This window comes from Melanotaenia boesemani, chromosome 10, assembly GCF_017639745.1.
Source record: "Melanotaenia boesemani isolate fMelBoe1 chromosome 10, fMelBoe1.pri, whole genome shotgun sequence".
In the NCBI taxonomy this organism is placed as follows: Eukaryota; Metazoa; Chordata; class Actinopteri; order Atheriniformes; family Melanotaeniidae; genus Melanotaenia; species Melanotaenia boesemani.
The window spans coordinates 2223993-2239658 of NC_055691.1; the positions used below are offsets into that span (position 1 = coordinate 2223993).

A 15666-nucleotide genomic window follows, 5' to 3' on the forward strand; every position below is an offset into this window, starting at 1 on the left:
TTACTGGGATTTTCACCCACAACCATCTCCAGGGTTTCCAGAGAATGGTCTGAAGAAGAGAAAATATCCAGCGAGCAGCAGTTGTCTGGACCAGAACATCTGGTTGATGTCAGAGGTCAGAGGAGAATGGACAGACTGGTTGGAGATGATAGAAAGACAACAGGAAGTCAGATAAGCACTGGTTCCAGCCAAGGTCTGCAGAACAGCATCTCTGAACACACAACACGTCCAGCCTTGAAGCAGATGGGCTCCAGCAGCAGAAGACCACACCGGGTGCCTCCTGCCAGCTAAGAACAGGAAACTGAGGCTACAATTCACACACACTCACCAACACTGGACAATAGAAGATGGAGAAACGTTGCTGGTCTGATGAGTTTCCACTTTAAGATGGTAGGTAGGGTCAGAATTAGGTAGAAACATGAAAGCATGGATTCATGCTGCCTTGCACCAACCATATCTACTTCCCTTTTAAACTGAGTATTGTTGCTGACCATGTCCATCCCTTTATGACCACAGTGGAGCATCTTCTGATGCTACTTCCAGCAGGATAATGCACCATGTCACAAAGCTCAGATCATCTCCACCTGCTTTCTAGAACATGACGATGAGTTCACTGGACTCCACCGGCCTCCACAGCCACCAGATCTCAGTCCAGTAGAGCAGCTTTGGGATGTGGTGGAACGGGAGATTCTCATCATGGATGCAGCCGACAAACCTGCAGCAGCTGTGTGATGCTGTCATGTTAATATGGAGAAAACCTCTGAGGAAGATTTTCATCACCATGTTGAATCTATAATATCAAGAATTGAGGCAGTTCTGACGGAAAAAGGTCCAACCTGGTAATAGCAAGGTGGTCCTGATAAGGGGATGGGGAGTGGAAGTGATCTGCATGTGTGACATCATTCGTAGTAACATATGGTGCAGAAACTTTCAAAGTTACCCACAAGGATTTCAGTGAGGTTAAGGACAAACATAACCACAATTTATCTAAGGAAATTCTTTAAAAAACAAATCAAGAAAAGATTATTTCCAATTATTACTATAAAGTCAGAAAAACATGCCATAAACTTCTTTTTCTCATGACATGACTTTCCAATAAACTCTGGTCTCCATGTAGGAATGATGATAAAGTGAAATGATTAGTCAATAGAAATCTGCTCCAGAGGGGCGTAACCTGTGTGGTACCAGTTAATCTGATGATGTCCTCACATTAAAATCAGCCAACACTGTGATTAACTGAATAACTGGATACGAGCTACAACAGAGAAACTCACCTCCTGCCATGGCCATCTTTCCTCCAGATGAAACCGCCACTGCTGTCGTTGCTATGATATATTTCACTCCTGCAGAGAGAAAATTCTGCTCAGAACAGAAGATTTAGGACCAAAGAACTAAATATTTATAGTTGTTATGACGTTGATCGACCAACCTTTGTCGTTAACAGGGTAGTAGTAAAATGTCCCTGGAGTGTTTTCCACAGCCAAGCGGTACCACAGGGGGAAGTGGTCCATAGTGAACAGGTTGTCTTTATCAGATGGGGTCAGGAACCTCCTGTGAAGAAGAAATTTTTTTATGTTTATGGCCTTAAGACCATAAGACCAGAGGAAAAGTACAGGTATTCCAATTTGACACAGGTGGATCGTAACCTGGTTCTAAGTAGAGCTTCAAGAAACAAGAGCAGCAGACAAAAAATGGGGACTTTACTGAAAACTCTGACTAAACAGGATGTTCATCAGCTGATCAAAAGTTTAAGATCATCACCCAAAAACCCAAAATAGAACTAAAAGTGTCTAAAAAGACTCAGTAGCTCCACCGTTCTTGTTGATCACTCCAAAAATTCCTTTCAGCCGCCCACTTCCTGTTTACAGTAGGCTGATGGGAATGTGGCTCCATGTGGTGGAGACGGCTTCATGAAGGGCAACCTCCGTCTGGAACTAACGTCTGTTTATGTAAACTTCCCCAGTCACCCATCCTCAAATGCTCCCACTGGGGTTCAGATCAGGAAAACGTGCAGGATGGTCCAACAAAGCGATGTTACTCTGTAGGAAGTAGTCTGTGAGCATCATGAACTGCAACGTTGTCCATCATTACCGCACAGACACCGGTCCTCAGGAAAGAGGGAAGCCCACTGCAACACCTCCTAGCCAGCAGCAGCTTGATGTGCTGGACAACCTGAAACAACTTGAAACTCATTAGTTCCACTAAAGAAAAAGCTTTTGATAATATGATGGAGCCTCCAGTCTCCAGTGGGATTTCCTCATCATGCCAGTAATGGTGGAAGCCATCAGAACCATCCAGGTTCAAACTTCCCTCCATCTTTCAGTGTCCCATGTTTGCTGCTGAACAGACAAGTTTGTGACGTGAGAGGAGACCTTTGAAGATGTTTTTTCTTCTTAAAGCCTTTCTCTAACAGATGCCATCTTATGGTTATTGGGCCTAAGTCAGCATCAGTAGGACCTCAGTCTGTGTTGAGGGTCAGCCGGTGTCTTTGTGGACAGCCTGCGGGGTCCTCCAGCTCAGCGCATGGGAAATTCTTTTGTTTTTTTTGTTTGTTTGTTTTTGCTTTGACTTTTTTGTCTCACAACCCTCAGGATCTTTTAGGAAATGTAAAATGGCCGTTTTATTGCATCCAATACTTTGTGCAGCTCAACAGTCGTTTTTACCGTCAGGTCATGACAGAGCGAATGGCTGAAAGAAAAAAATCATAAATGCTAGATTTTTGTGTAGATTTTAACTTTTGAAGGGGATGGTGTGGACCAGCCTGTTTCGAGTCTAAATGTATTTTTTAATAAATTGCCAACTTTCTTTTATTTGCTTCATGCCTCAGTTTCTTCTTTTTGCATTTCAAAGCTCTACTTGCAACCTGGTTACATCCACCAGCACGTTAGTGTACTTGTACTTTTTATCCCGGTCTCAGGATTTTGTTCAGTGTACATCAAACAAAGATGCTGCTGGGACAAAGTACAACACAAAACAGACAAAAGCTTATGTGACTGACCAATCAACCAACATGTAGGAGGCTATAATTCCAACAAAGACCACCAGGATCCAAGAAACACACACACACACACACACACACACACACACACACACACACACACACACACACACATATATATATATATATATATATATATATGTATATATATATATATATATATCATAGTTCACTGTGAAAGTTATAGAATCTACGGCTGCCAACCTGTAAAGCCACAATATTAAATTAGATGAGACATTTTCCTGCCATCATAAACTCTGGTTCATATTCAACATATTTTTCTCATTTACAGTATGCCTTAAAAACTTTTTAAAACTCTGGTGCTTCTTACGTAGTATTCTTTTATTACAGCCTCACTGTCTCCACACAGAAGACACACAGCTCTGTCCTTTACATCCGCAAACACATTCTCTGTTTTTAAAGTCCACTTTTCATTAGCTGATTTTTGGGAAGAGGCGTTGTTGACAAAGGTGAGTTTGTTTGTTTCTGTGAGTTTGCTTCAGCTTAGCTGGAATAACAGATCTGGAAGCACTGCAACGTCCTCAGTGGCCTTTTAGTGTGAGATACAAATCATGTTATCACTTTGTCCCAGTTCCAAGTCCAACCAGCAGCATTAGTTTCATGTGTACCACCCGAGGTCATTACAGCAGCAAGTGTTATTCATGCTGTCTGTGACCGAATGAGACAGAAACTAATCAGTATGATGATACTGACTGATTTCTGACTGCTGGGATGTAAAACAAAGATGCAAATTAGCATTAACATGAAAGCGATGTGAAGCAGGTGAAGTGCTACTTTTGTGTCCTTGATGTAAATTTTTTTGCAATATGAGTCAGTTATTAAACAGATTGACTTTCTCTCACAGTGAAACTCTTCTGAGAAAAATCTCAGAACCGTACATAAAAAACTATCTGAATCTTACTTCGCCACCCTCATCTCCATCCCTGCGTATTTCATGTGCCTCATCAGTCCAGAACGAGTGCCGAGGAACGCCGTCTCCACCCCTGGCTCCACCCTGCACCCGCAGATAGAAATGACAGACAGAAGAAGACAGGAATGGATTATTTACACTGTCCGTCGCTTGCTTTGTAACACAAGTTGAGGAAAAGTTTAACCCTTTAAACTCCAAGCCATTTTTCCCCATTTTGGACCACCTGTCTCAGGACAGCCTCAGCTTCAGATTCTGAGGCTAAAATGATGTAAAATGAACGTATGAATAGATGTAGCAGCATAAAGGTCGACCAGAAGAAGAAAGCAGAATTTATTACTAACAGAACTTTGTAGAAATAACACACAGACCAACAGTGACCAAACCTTTTCTCATCTCATCGTTCTCTCAAGTCTTGGCTTTCAAGCCTTGGAAGAAAAAATATTGCCATTGAAACAAACACACCAGAAACTATTTACAAATGTACACTTTCTGGAGTGGATATAAATACCTGGAAAACCTCAGTAGATCGCCTTAAGCAGGGATCCCCAACTCTGGTCCCTAAGGCCCTCTGCCCTTCATGACCTTCCATGTTTCCCTGCTGCAACACACCTGACTCAAATGAATGGGTCAATATCAGCCTTGTGAAGAGCTTGTTAGAGATCCATTTAATTTAAATCAGGTGTGTTGCAGCAGGGAAACATACCTGCAGGATAGTGGGCCTTGAGGATCAGGGTGGAGGATCACTGCACAAAAGGGTAAGCTAGAAAATTCCTGAGAAATTGTCGAAAATGTACTGATATAGGTTGGGGGTGCCGGAGAGCTAGCAAGTTTTAAAGATTAAAGACATCTCTGAAAGGCAAGTCACAACCTGGCCTTGACCCTGACCCTTGCCTTAAACATTTCATGCCTCACACATCAAGTCTAAAAATGTAAAGGTGGTTCTCACCTGTCATTCAGCAGCAAGGCATTCCAGTAGGCCTCCACTGGAGCCGTTACCACGGCGTCAAACAACAACTGCTGTAGTAACACCTCGTCACCTGGGCAACAGATGGGCAAATCAGGGCGAAACTGAACCCAAACCCACACTACCACTCAAAAGTTTGGGGTCACTTTCCCACTGAATTTAATGAGAAAGTGATCCCAAACTTTTGAGTAGTAGTGCATGCTGACATGTTTGATGCAGAATTAACTGAATGAATGAGAAACAAGGATCATTTTTACATATTTATTCATAAAAACAAAGTCTATGTGGAAAACCTACACTCGAGGTCAGGCTCCTTCCCCTGCAGGTAGCGAACCACAGCCTGAAGCTGAGAGTATTTTCGGTGAGCAGGATCAATGTCCGTCTCACAGTAAGTCCTGAGGAAAACAGATTTATTACACGGGGAGAAAAATTCAGGAACCAAACCAGTTCACATATAGTCCAAATAAAAATGTTTAGAGGAAAAATTGGGAAAGAAAGAAGATGTCGTAAGATTTCTGCAACAAACACCAATAATAGCATCCTAATATAATTTGATCATTTTCAGTCTCAGTTTACCATAGCTGTCTAAAGCAGGGGTGGAGCTAGAGGAGAGAACCAGGTGGCACTGGCCTGTCACGCTTGGCTCACCAGTATCTTTACACCAGTTTGAGGTCAATTTGAAAGTAGTATTCATCTTTTTAAAATGTTGATCTTTGACTGCAGATTTCTTGAAGAGATTTTGTCCCTGTGCAAGTACAATTACTACTAATTTTATGTAAAGCTATTAACTTGATGTTAGCATGCACGTAGCAAGATTAATCTATTTACAATATATGGTAGCACAATAGTTTAAAGATAATGTGGGGAAACCAGGTCACATTAGGTTTTCAGCAAGTGTGTTTAAGGACAACACATCAACTCAGTTGATCAAGATTTTCACATTGGAGTTGAAAATAAACTATAAAGATGTTCATAGAGCACCTCGTTATCCAGGTATTTAACGCTGACTAAGCTAAAGCTACATGGTCTAGTTTAACAGGAGGCTAGCAAGGCTGCTAGTTGATGCACATGTAGCAGCTACAGCATAAAAAAGTGGAGAAATATATCCTGCAACCAGTCTGATTTTGTATAGGAAGACATAAGAATAAAGAGAAAGGAAGGTATTTCAGATTTTTTATAAAGAGGAAGAACTCAGATCAGGTGAGACAGACACATCCCCAGTATCAGCAGCCCGACAGCTCCCAGCATCACCCCCCACCCCAAGCATAAAAGTCTGGCACCACCACTGGTCTAAAGGACAAATAAGATCTCTGAACTGAGGCGTACCACTCAGAGGCAATCCTGAGGTCTGGGGAGGTCAGATCGTGCAGCCCTGAAAAGGAAAATAAAACCAGTTTGTTTAGTTTAGGTGAAAACACAAACACTTAATTTATTTTTCATTTCACTTCAGTTTAAGAGGCTGTTCTGTGTCTGAGTAAATATACTCATCATGCTCGAGCTTGTCCGTATTTAACACAAAAACAGCATCCTGACTGGTTCATCAGTTCATATGAGTTGTAATGGGATATGAATGAAGGTCATCATGGAAAACAAGACCTTCTTCCACAGACACGTTTCCCATAAACATCAGACTGCCGTGACCCCTCGTCAGCACCATGCCGAAGCTGCAGGGAGACAGTGGGAACAAAACGAGGTAAAGTGATCCATCAGGACGCTCCATTAACCTCCGAACCGTGTCATGCTGCCCTTTAGTCGTCGCATCACACAGACATAACTGAAGGACACTGATATGGATAAAGGAAAATGTAACAAAATAGAGAAAGATAAAAGAAAAAAAGATGAACAGCTGATTTACCTGAAAGGCGTTTCATCAATGTTTGTGTAGAAATAGTCATTGACCAGGTAAAGGGGTCTTTTCTGTTGACAACGACAGAATCGGGTTAGAGTTTGATCAGAGCTGTGATTCAATGTTTTTATCATGTTTACAACATGGACTCATGTCACCGTCTTGTCTCACTTCCTGTTTTTCAGGTAGTTTTACTTCACATCTAGTTTCTGCTACAGAACAGTGAGTTCTGAGGATTGATCTGGAAGCTGCACTGTTTTGGCCTGGAACACTTCCTAAATGCAACCCTTTGAATGATGCAGTACTTTAAAAAAGGAAGGAAGGCCACGTGGAACCAGTAACAATGCTTTAATCTGTCACGTGTGTCTCAGGAAGCCATACTGAAATAGTTCTGCTATTTTGTTCCACAAAAAAAGAGTCTAAAAACATAATTTCCTAACTTTTACTTTCTAGAAAATAATGTATTCATGCTACAAAGAGAATAAACCTTTACTTGTGACAGTTTGATACAAGTTATTTACTAATTAAATAATAACAACCTGTTAAAATTCAACTCTTGCCCTGATGGAAAATGCATATGATGCTTAAAATGACATTGAGCTGTCATGGAACCAACGTGGCTACATGAAATGGTTGTATTGTGTGTTTAGGTATATTCTGTGTTCAAAAGCAGATCATTGATCATCATTTATTATAATTTTGTTCTGATCTTTATAATTTAACAAGGATAAATGTGATGTTGATACAAACAAGTCATGTTCTGTGGGACATAGTCAACTATTACAGTATTTCTTATTTACTCATAATTTCCAAACATTTTCCTGCATTTACAGAACGAATTCAGCCACATTCTCTGTTTCTAGAAAGAAGAAGATAGAAAATTAGCGGAAAAACTGCTTCTTGGAGCTACAAAAGCTGGATTCTGACTCCAGTTTTGTGTTTAGTAAATGGTTGTGATCTTTGTTTTCACATGTAGTTTGAAAAATGATGATTAGATTCATGCTCATTTTAATGATTTGTTCTACAAAGACCCAATGCTGCCTCCCAACATCACTCAGACATAAATCCCTCTAGAACACTTCCTTTTATCAGGCTTTTCATTTATAATTGTATTTATTGCAACTTGTTGAAGCATGATTCTGAAATAAATAAATAATTGTTTCACTACTACATGATAATGGCACAATGTTGCCTACAGGCAACAAACCCCTAAAATGGGACACTGTGTAACATTTCAGTTGTTTACTGGCCAAAATCGATGTCTGAATGTTTATATGTGTTATCATTGGTGTATCATGACCTCCGCTAATGAACCTGACACATTCTCCTAAGTGAAGAATTTTAGATTTGTTCATACATGTGACGGGTAAGCCAGTAGGGCAGCACCATGACGGTCTGCTATCCTGAAATTAGAGCCACCCCCAAGAGACAAATAGCACCAACAATGTGTTTTGCCTGCACGCCAGTGCACAGTGAGACATGGGCAAAGATAAACGAGAACGGCTTACTACCCCAGCAAGTTGGAGAATCTGTTAAATTGTTTTTCCCAAGAATGCAGGACCACCAGTGGTATAACAGTGTGGTCTGGAAACACCACCCAGGATGAGAAGAAGAAGCTGAGGCAGGTCATCGAAACTGCAGAGAGGGTCTTCTCTCCCTTCCATAGACAGCATCTTCAAGCAGCGCAGCAGGAGAAAAGCACCACCCAGCCCATACACTGTTCCAGTGGGTGGAGTCAGGCTACAACCTGAGACATCGCAGGCCTGAGAGAATCAGCACTCACAGGGCCGACAAGAGCTTTTCCCAGCTGCTCTAAGGCCAGAGGCTCAGGACATCAAAACCTCACTTTCTCACTCAGACACTGAACCACTTTGGGCCAAATCTTGTGTTCTGTGTTTATATATCTGTTTATATTACTGCTTTTAATTCATTAGTGCCATTTTATTGTTTTATTTATAATATGTAGTTTACTTATAATGTTTAGTTTCTGCAGCTTATGCACCTTTTTGTCTTGAATGCACAGTTTTTCTGTTTGCTACTTCAAGGACATGCACAAGAATTCCAATGTGCCTGTTTTAAACTTGTACAAACGGCAATAAACTCTATTCTATTCTATTCTATTCTATTCTATTCTATTCTATTCTACCATGCATTTGCAGCAGCAGCAGGGAACCGTTTTTTTTCACCATCGCAGCAGCGCGACCAGACGATACAAAAAAGAAAACATGGTGCTAGCCTTGTGGTGCTAGAGGAAGAAGGAGCTCAAGAAGGAGAACGACTTAAAAAGGGATGCTGAAGTTGCAGCTTCTCCACGATAAGTAAGTCAACGGTGCTGCCTAAATTAGCCTAAAGCTAACTTTTTTCATATGGTTTTGTTAGACAGTGTTATTAGTTACCATGGCAGCATAACAGTAGTTTCTGCTACAACACACCAGCCTCGTTGGTACAGAAGTGTATGTTTACATGCTTTCAGTCGCTTTCATAGTCACGATAAACACCAACTTAATAGTCGTGGTAAAGCAGGACTAAAAGCCAGTGGGACGGCTTTATAAGCTAAAAAGTAGGTGCTGTGTTGAGATCCGTTCCCCTGTGAGAAACTTTGAAACACAGAGGAACGATATATCGGATCACATGCTTTTATAGGTATTGTTGAGTCGTTTTGAGATACGGAGACTACCGCTGTTGCAATACGTGTTTGAGAAAGTGAGACACTATAATGCACAATAAGTTAGAATACGATACACGATTCCAACGTTAGATGTAGTAGTACTTACACAATGTCCCTTTAAGACATACAAACATTTTTTTCTTAACTGGCATCATAAAGCATGCAACACCAGTTATAAATGATAATGGCTGTTACCTGAACATTAGTGTAAACAGTCAACAAGAACTAATAATCACCATTCAATGAGAGCTGTTTGTCTCTGGGTTTAAACGTCATAACTTGTCTCCAAACTGAATGAAGTCAAAACCATGTGATGGATCCCTTACCCCTTTATCCACAGACGCTCTGATGCTCAGAGTGATGCTGCCTGTCTCTCCTTTCACCATTGCTGTTCTCAGCTGGAAGTACAGAAGTACTCTTTAGCTTAAATACAACTAAAATTATAACCACAACACAGTGTAGCAATATGAGAAAAACATCAGTTATTTTGGGTTTGCGTTTACCATCTCATCTATGTCTTCCCACTCCACCTCAGACAGATCTACACTGTTGTAGTTTGGCTTCGGCTTCAGTTTCTTTCCATCTTTATACTGTAGGAGAGAAGGGGCACTGTTACTGAGAGGAAGGGTGGAGGGAAAGACTTTAGAAACTCTCCTTATAAATTCTTAATCCCTTAATGTACCCTTCAGGGCACTTGCAACTTGCAAATGGCCTCTGCACACCAACAGTCTGTATGGTGTGTGGATATTGTTGCATGTTAAAACAAAAATATGTCTGCCAAAGCTTTGGCAGAAATTAATGATCCTCTTTTAAATGTGTTGATCCAGAATTTCCAGATCAAACTGAACCACTGACACACTGAAAAACATCTGGTAATGATGAGGATAATTCTCTTTAGCCAGATGTTAAATCTCTCTGTGCTCTTAATGCCAGATCAGGCACATCCACTACTTACCGACCACAAAATAATCATAGCTGCTTGATGGCTACATTTTGCCTCATATTGCTAATATATGCAGCAGATAAAAAAACTTTTTCTTGGACAGGGATTACAAAAAGTCACACAGTTTCCATTTATAATAACACTCAAACTTGTATCAGCCAGCAGGAAAGACATGCATCCAACCTCACATGATGTTTTCATGGAAGTAAATCAAGTCTTTCCTACAATAAAGGAGCAAAAACAGCTTCTTAAAGACCCACATCTGTAATCTGACCAGCAGTTCTTCAGGAAAGAGCTAACAGGTGATGCTCCATGTTTACGTACCACTGATTTACAAAAATCAAACAGAAGGAGGAATGTTCTGCAGCATTTTTACTATGATCCTACACCGTCTAGAGCAGGGGTGCCCAAGTCCGGTCCTCGAGATCCACCATCCTGCAACTTTTAGATGCATCCCTTCTCCAATGAATCACATGACTGGCTCGTTACCAGGCCTCTGCAGAGCTGAATGACATTCAGATGACAGCTGATTCAAACGTGTTGGAGAAGCGTTGCATCTAAAAGTTGCAGGATGGTAGATTTTTTTTACCCACATAATCCCATTTATAAAATAAACTAAAAAAAAAAAGGTTTTTATCACAATTAAGTAACACTATGTATATATATACATATATATATATATATATATATATATATATGTATATATATATATAATTTTACTTATTTGATACATTTTTAAATAAAAATCTTATTCATAAAATAGTTTCTTAAATAATTTCATTTGTAAAATTCTATTACTTTCATACAATTTTTAAAAATTACTTTAATTAATTTAAATTTATTGTAATATATATTATTTATTTTACACCTACAAATCACAGTGGACCTCAAAATCACCAAACAATCTGCAGGTATCTGGAACTGAATAAAACAGTCTTTCACATCATGATCAGAGTAACCTTTCAAGATCTAGAAGTTATTTTAAATGTACATATGTGTCCATTTCCACATGTGCCACAGCTATCCCAAATCAGGAATCAAAGTTACTTTCATTACAATATTACAGTTTATATCTTCTATGTTGATTCAGATTTACCAAATTCATTCTGTGGGCCAGATTGGACTCTCTGGCGGGCAGATTCCGGCCCCTGGACCGTATGTTTGACACCATAAAAAACTAACTAATTCAAATGCAACAAAACTGAATCTCAGCTATGTTACAAACGGACAACAGAGACCTGAATTTAACAGTGAAGTTGATAAAATGGACAGTGAGTAACTGACGAGTAAGCATAAATCAGTCATATTCATATTAGTCACGGTTCCTTTAAACAGGGTAAACACTGATTTGCTGTGGCAGGGCTCTTTAGCAACATCTACTGTATCTACAGAAGACCTGTAGGCCAGGAAGAGCACTCACCAGAGGTCGAAGGTCAGGATGAGCCAGGATGTAACCGTTGTTGTTGAGGAGGAAGGCGTAGCCGTGTGCTCCCAGCTGAGAGGTAGTAGGAAACAAAGCATGCATTCATCTTTTTCTTCTTCTTCTTTTTTAAAATTTTTTTATGAGGAGCAGGATGTTGAACTGCAGTTTGGAACTCACCATGTATCTGGGTGCAAGCTTCATCACCTCCATAAGAGGAATATCTGTGCCTACCACTCCCAGCAAGATCCCATGAGACAGCTGAAGACAAAGGCATCATGATAGCTCTAGTTAATCAGACATTTACAACATAACATCTCATCAAAATGTTATCTTTAGCACTGGAGTAATTTCAGGGTTCTCTGTTGATCTCTGATGGGATTTTCTTTCTACATAAGATGACGACTGGCTCCACAGAGAAATCTTTAAGGACTGATGAGTGTGGCCTGATCTTAACTCTGCAAAAGCAAATTCCAATAACAGTTTCTTTCATGTGCTTCCATGTTCATGTTTAGGTTTAGTCTAGATTTGTCATCTACTTATGTTATTTTTAGTTGACATATGTGAAATTTGCATTATTTTAAAAGATATTTAAACTTTTTGCTGTTATACACCTAATGCAACACTTACTAAACTTGTGCTGGGCTTACATCAGAAGACTGAAAAGATTTGGAAAAGACTCATGGAAAACTATCAGCTCACACCTGCTCACATCTGCCGAGTCTCAGACTGAGATTTTACAAAGACTGTGAATCTTGTGAATCACCATTTACAAGACTACAGCTAGAATCTTTCAGCATTTTTTGTGATATGTTGGACAGTTGATGTCGAACAGGGCTGATCTGCCACGAGCTCCACCACCCGCTCCTCTTTCTGGACGGTCAACATACGGCGTTCGTCCTATTTTCATTTATTTATTTTCTTCTTCTTCTTCTTCTTTTTTTTTTATTTGTTTGTGCGTCCATTTTTGCTGTTGTTCTGACTGTCAGGATTCCTGCTTCTGCTGTCAGAGCTCATCTATTGGTTGTTGGTTGTGTTATGTCACTGCGACTTGTGATAATATCAAAAACGTTTGATATTGTCGCAGACCAAGACTAGGAAAAATACAGATTACCACCTTAAACCTAACGATCAAGATGATGGAAATGCACTGTGATTCCTGTAAGACCTTTAAGATTTACTAAAGGTCTACTGTCCAGGCATTGTGTGTTTGGTGAATGTTAAACAGTTTTTACTTTTCACCAGGGGTCACCAACTCCAGTCCTGGAGGACTGCAAGGACGACTCAAACACACCTGATTCAAACTATCCAGTCCAAGGTCAAGGTCTGCACAAGCCTCTTAATGACACATGAATTTGAGTCAGGTGTGTTGCAGCGTGTAAGCACGGTAGCCCTGGTGACCCCTGCTTTAAACTGTCAGCTAATTCTGTAGTAAATTTATCAAGTTATTTATCCATTACTTTTAATTATGCCTTCCACTCAGCGTTAGCTCAGAGATCACTAATGTTTTGATCTAACGTTCTTTCTTTTTCCATTTTTTTTTTTGTTTTTAATTATGCATCCTATTTTCTGGTGCTTCAATGTCTCTGTAAAGCATTTCAAACCACCCTGTCATTGAATTGTGCTACAAGGTCCACAGTTGGTGATCCCTGACTTAAGCCCTATACGCACATAAAGATTATCAGGCTGTTTTTGTCCCGATTTTGTCTCTTCTTCTTGCCGACCGAGGACGACAAACGCCTGATTATGATGAGATTTTTCTGTACAATTATCATTTAGACTAGGAGGACTGAAACTGTAAATAAATAAATAAATAAATTCAGAAATATAAAAACGGCTCAATAAACAAACTGATGTACCTATAAATTATACAACATATAAAAAAAATGTTTTTCCATTAAGAAACCTATAAAATATGACACAAATGTATATTTCTTTTGTCATTTCCAGCTGTTTTAAATTAACCTTATGTTAATATTCCTATTTATTTACTTTTCTGTGTCATTTTCAGTTTAATTAATTAATTAATTTATTTGGTGGTTTTATATTCTTTACTCCTTTAGTTTTTGTCTGTATTTATTTTGTGTTACTTTCTTTTTACATTTTCTTTTCCAAGTATATTCATTTTCTCTGTTTCCTTTTTACCAGGCAGAGCCAGGCAGCCATGCAGGAAGCTCAGCTCAGTCTTGAGGCAAGGATCTGGCCCAAGACACGCCTTGAAAAAAGCACCCCCCTCATTTACATAATGAGGCAGAAATGCATACAGAAATGTAAAAAGTAGACGTGGATGTGTGAGGGAAGCCGATGACTCCTAAATTGTGACTGCGTGGATGGTGACGTGGCACAGAATGTAACCAATCAGAAAGCGAGCTGGCTGGGGAACAATAAAGTAAATAAAGTCTGTGTGCACGCTGTCTCCAGTCTGTTATTAATTTCAGTTCTGTATTTTTCTGTTAACAATAGTCCCAAAACCACCATCATTCCCTCATCCTGTGCACCCTATTCGATGCTGTGTGTTGTGTTTTCTGGTTGTTGGCATGTTTTGTTCTTCAATTTTTACCAGTTGTTGCTATGGTTCTTCTTCTTCGTATTTTACTGGTTGTTGCTATGGTTCTTCTTCTTCGTATTTTACTGGTTGTTGCTATGGTTCTTCTTCTTCGTATTTTACTGGTTGTTGCTATGGTTCTTCTTCTTCGTATTTTGCCGGTTGTTGCTAGGTTCTTCTTCTTCGCTTTTTACTGGTTGTTGCTATGGTTCTTCTTCTTCGTATTTTAGCGGTTGTTGCTATGGTTCTTCTTCTTGGTTTTTTACTGGTTGTTGCTATGGTTCTTCTTCTTCGCTTTTTGCCGGTTGTTGCTATGGTTCTTCTTCTTCGTATTTTACTGGTTGTTGCTATGGTCCTTCTTCTTCGTATTTTACTGGTTGTTGCTATGGTTCTTCTTCTTCGTTTTTTACTGGTTGTTGCTATGGTTCTTCTTCTTCGCTTTTTTACCGGTTGTTGCTATGGTTCTTTTTCTTGTTTTTTTTTTACCGGTTGTTGCTATGGTTCTTCTTCCTCGATTTTTACTAGTTGTTGCTATGGTTCTTCTACGTGTTTTACCGGTTGCTGCTATGGTTCTTCTTAGTTTTTTACTAGTTGTTGCTATGGTTCTTCTTCCTCAATTTTTACTAGTTGTTGCTATGGTTCTTCTTCCTCGATTTTTACTAGTTGTTGCTATGGTTCTTCTGCGTTTTTTACCGGGTGTTGCTATGGTTCTTCTTAGTTTTTTACTAGTTGTTGCTATGGTTCTTCTTCCTCGTTTTTTTACCAGTTGTTGCTATGGTTTTTCTTCATTTTTTGCCAGTTGTTGCTATGGTTCTTCTACATTTTTCACCGGTTTTTGCTATGGTTGTTCTTCTTTGTTTTTTTTTTACCAGTTATTGCTATGGTTCTTCTTCTTCGTTTTTTGCCGGTTGTTGCTATGGTTCTTCTACGTTTTTTACCGGTTGTTGCTATGGTTCTTCTTCTTTGTTTTTTACCGGTTGTTGCTATGGTTCATCTTAGTTTTTTACTAGTTGTTGCTATGGTTCTTCTTCTTCGTTTTTTACCGGTTGTTGCTATGGTTCTTCTTCGGTTTTTACCGGTTGTTGCTATGGTTGTTCTTCTTTGTTTTTTTTTTTACCAGTTGTTGCTATGGTTGTTCTTCTACGGTTTTAGATCACATTATAATTAAAACTGTTAAATGCCAGATTTTTTTATCTTCAAGTGTGAGGTCTCGAGCTGATAAAAAATCTCATAAGATTAAAAAAAATCCTTATGTGTGTACTAGGTTTTAGCTACTGCATTTAAAAAAGGAAATGTCCTAACACCGTGTTCCTGTTTTCTTCTGTTATTGAACATTTGGCAACATTATAAG

At 39.5% G+C, this 15666-nt stretch overlaps 1 protein-coding gene across 1 annotated transcript in view; it reads right to left on the reverse strand.

Moving 5' to 3' along the window:
* The window catches only part of LOC121647109 (voltage-dependent calcium channel subunit alpha-2/delta-4-like), a 91381-nt gene that overhangs the window by 34507 nt on the left and 41208 nt on the right, over positions 1 to 15666 (reverse strand). The window contains exons 15-26 of the mRNA XM_041996274.1: positions 11951 to 12031; positions 11771 to 11845; positions 9911 to 9997; positions 9734 to 9805; positions 6749 to 6810; positions 6490 to 6557; positions 6220 to 6265; positions 5191 to 5288; positions 4876 to 4966; positions 3921 to 4013; positions 1443 to 1551; positions 1275 to 1362 (exon numbers count right to left, since the gene is read on the reverse strand). Coding sequence (XP_041852208.1) covers positions 1275 to 1362; positions 1443 to 1551; positions 3921 to 4013; positions 4876 to 4966; positions 5191 to 5288; positions 6220 to 6265; positions 6490 to 6557; positions 6749 to 6810; positions 9734 to 9805; positions 9911 to 9997; positions 11771 to 11845; positions 11951 to 12031 — 970 coding nt within the window. The remainder of the gene's footprint in view (positions 1 to 1274; positions 1363 to 1442; positions 1552 to 3920; positions 4014 to 4875; positions 4967 to 5190; positions 5289 to 6219; positions 6266 to 6489; positions 6558 to 6748; positions 6811 to 9733; positions 9806 to 9910; positions 9998 to 11770; positions 11846 to 11950; positions 12032 to 15666) is intronic.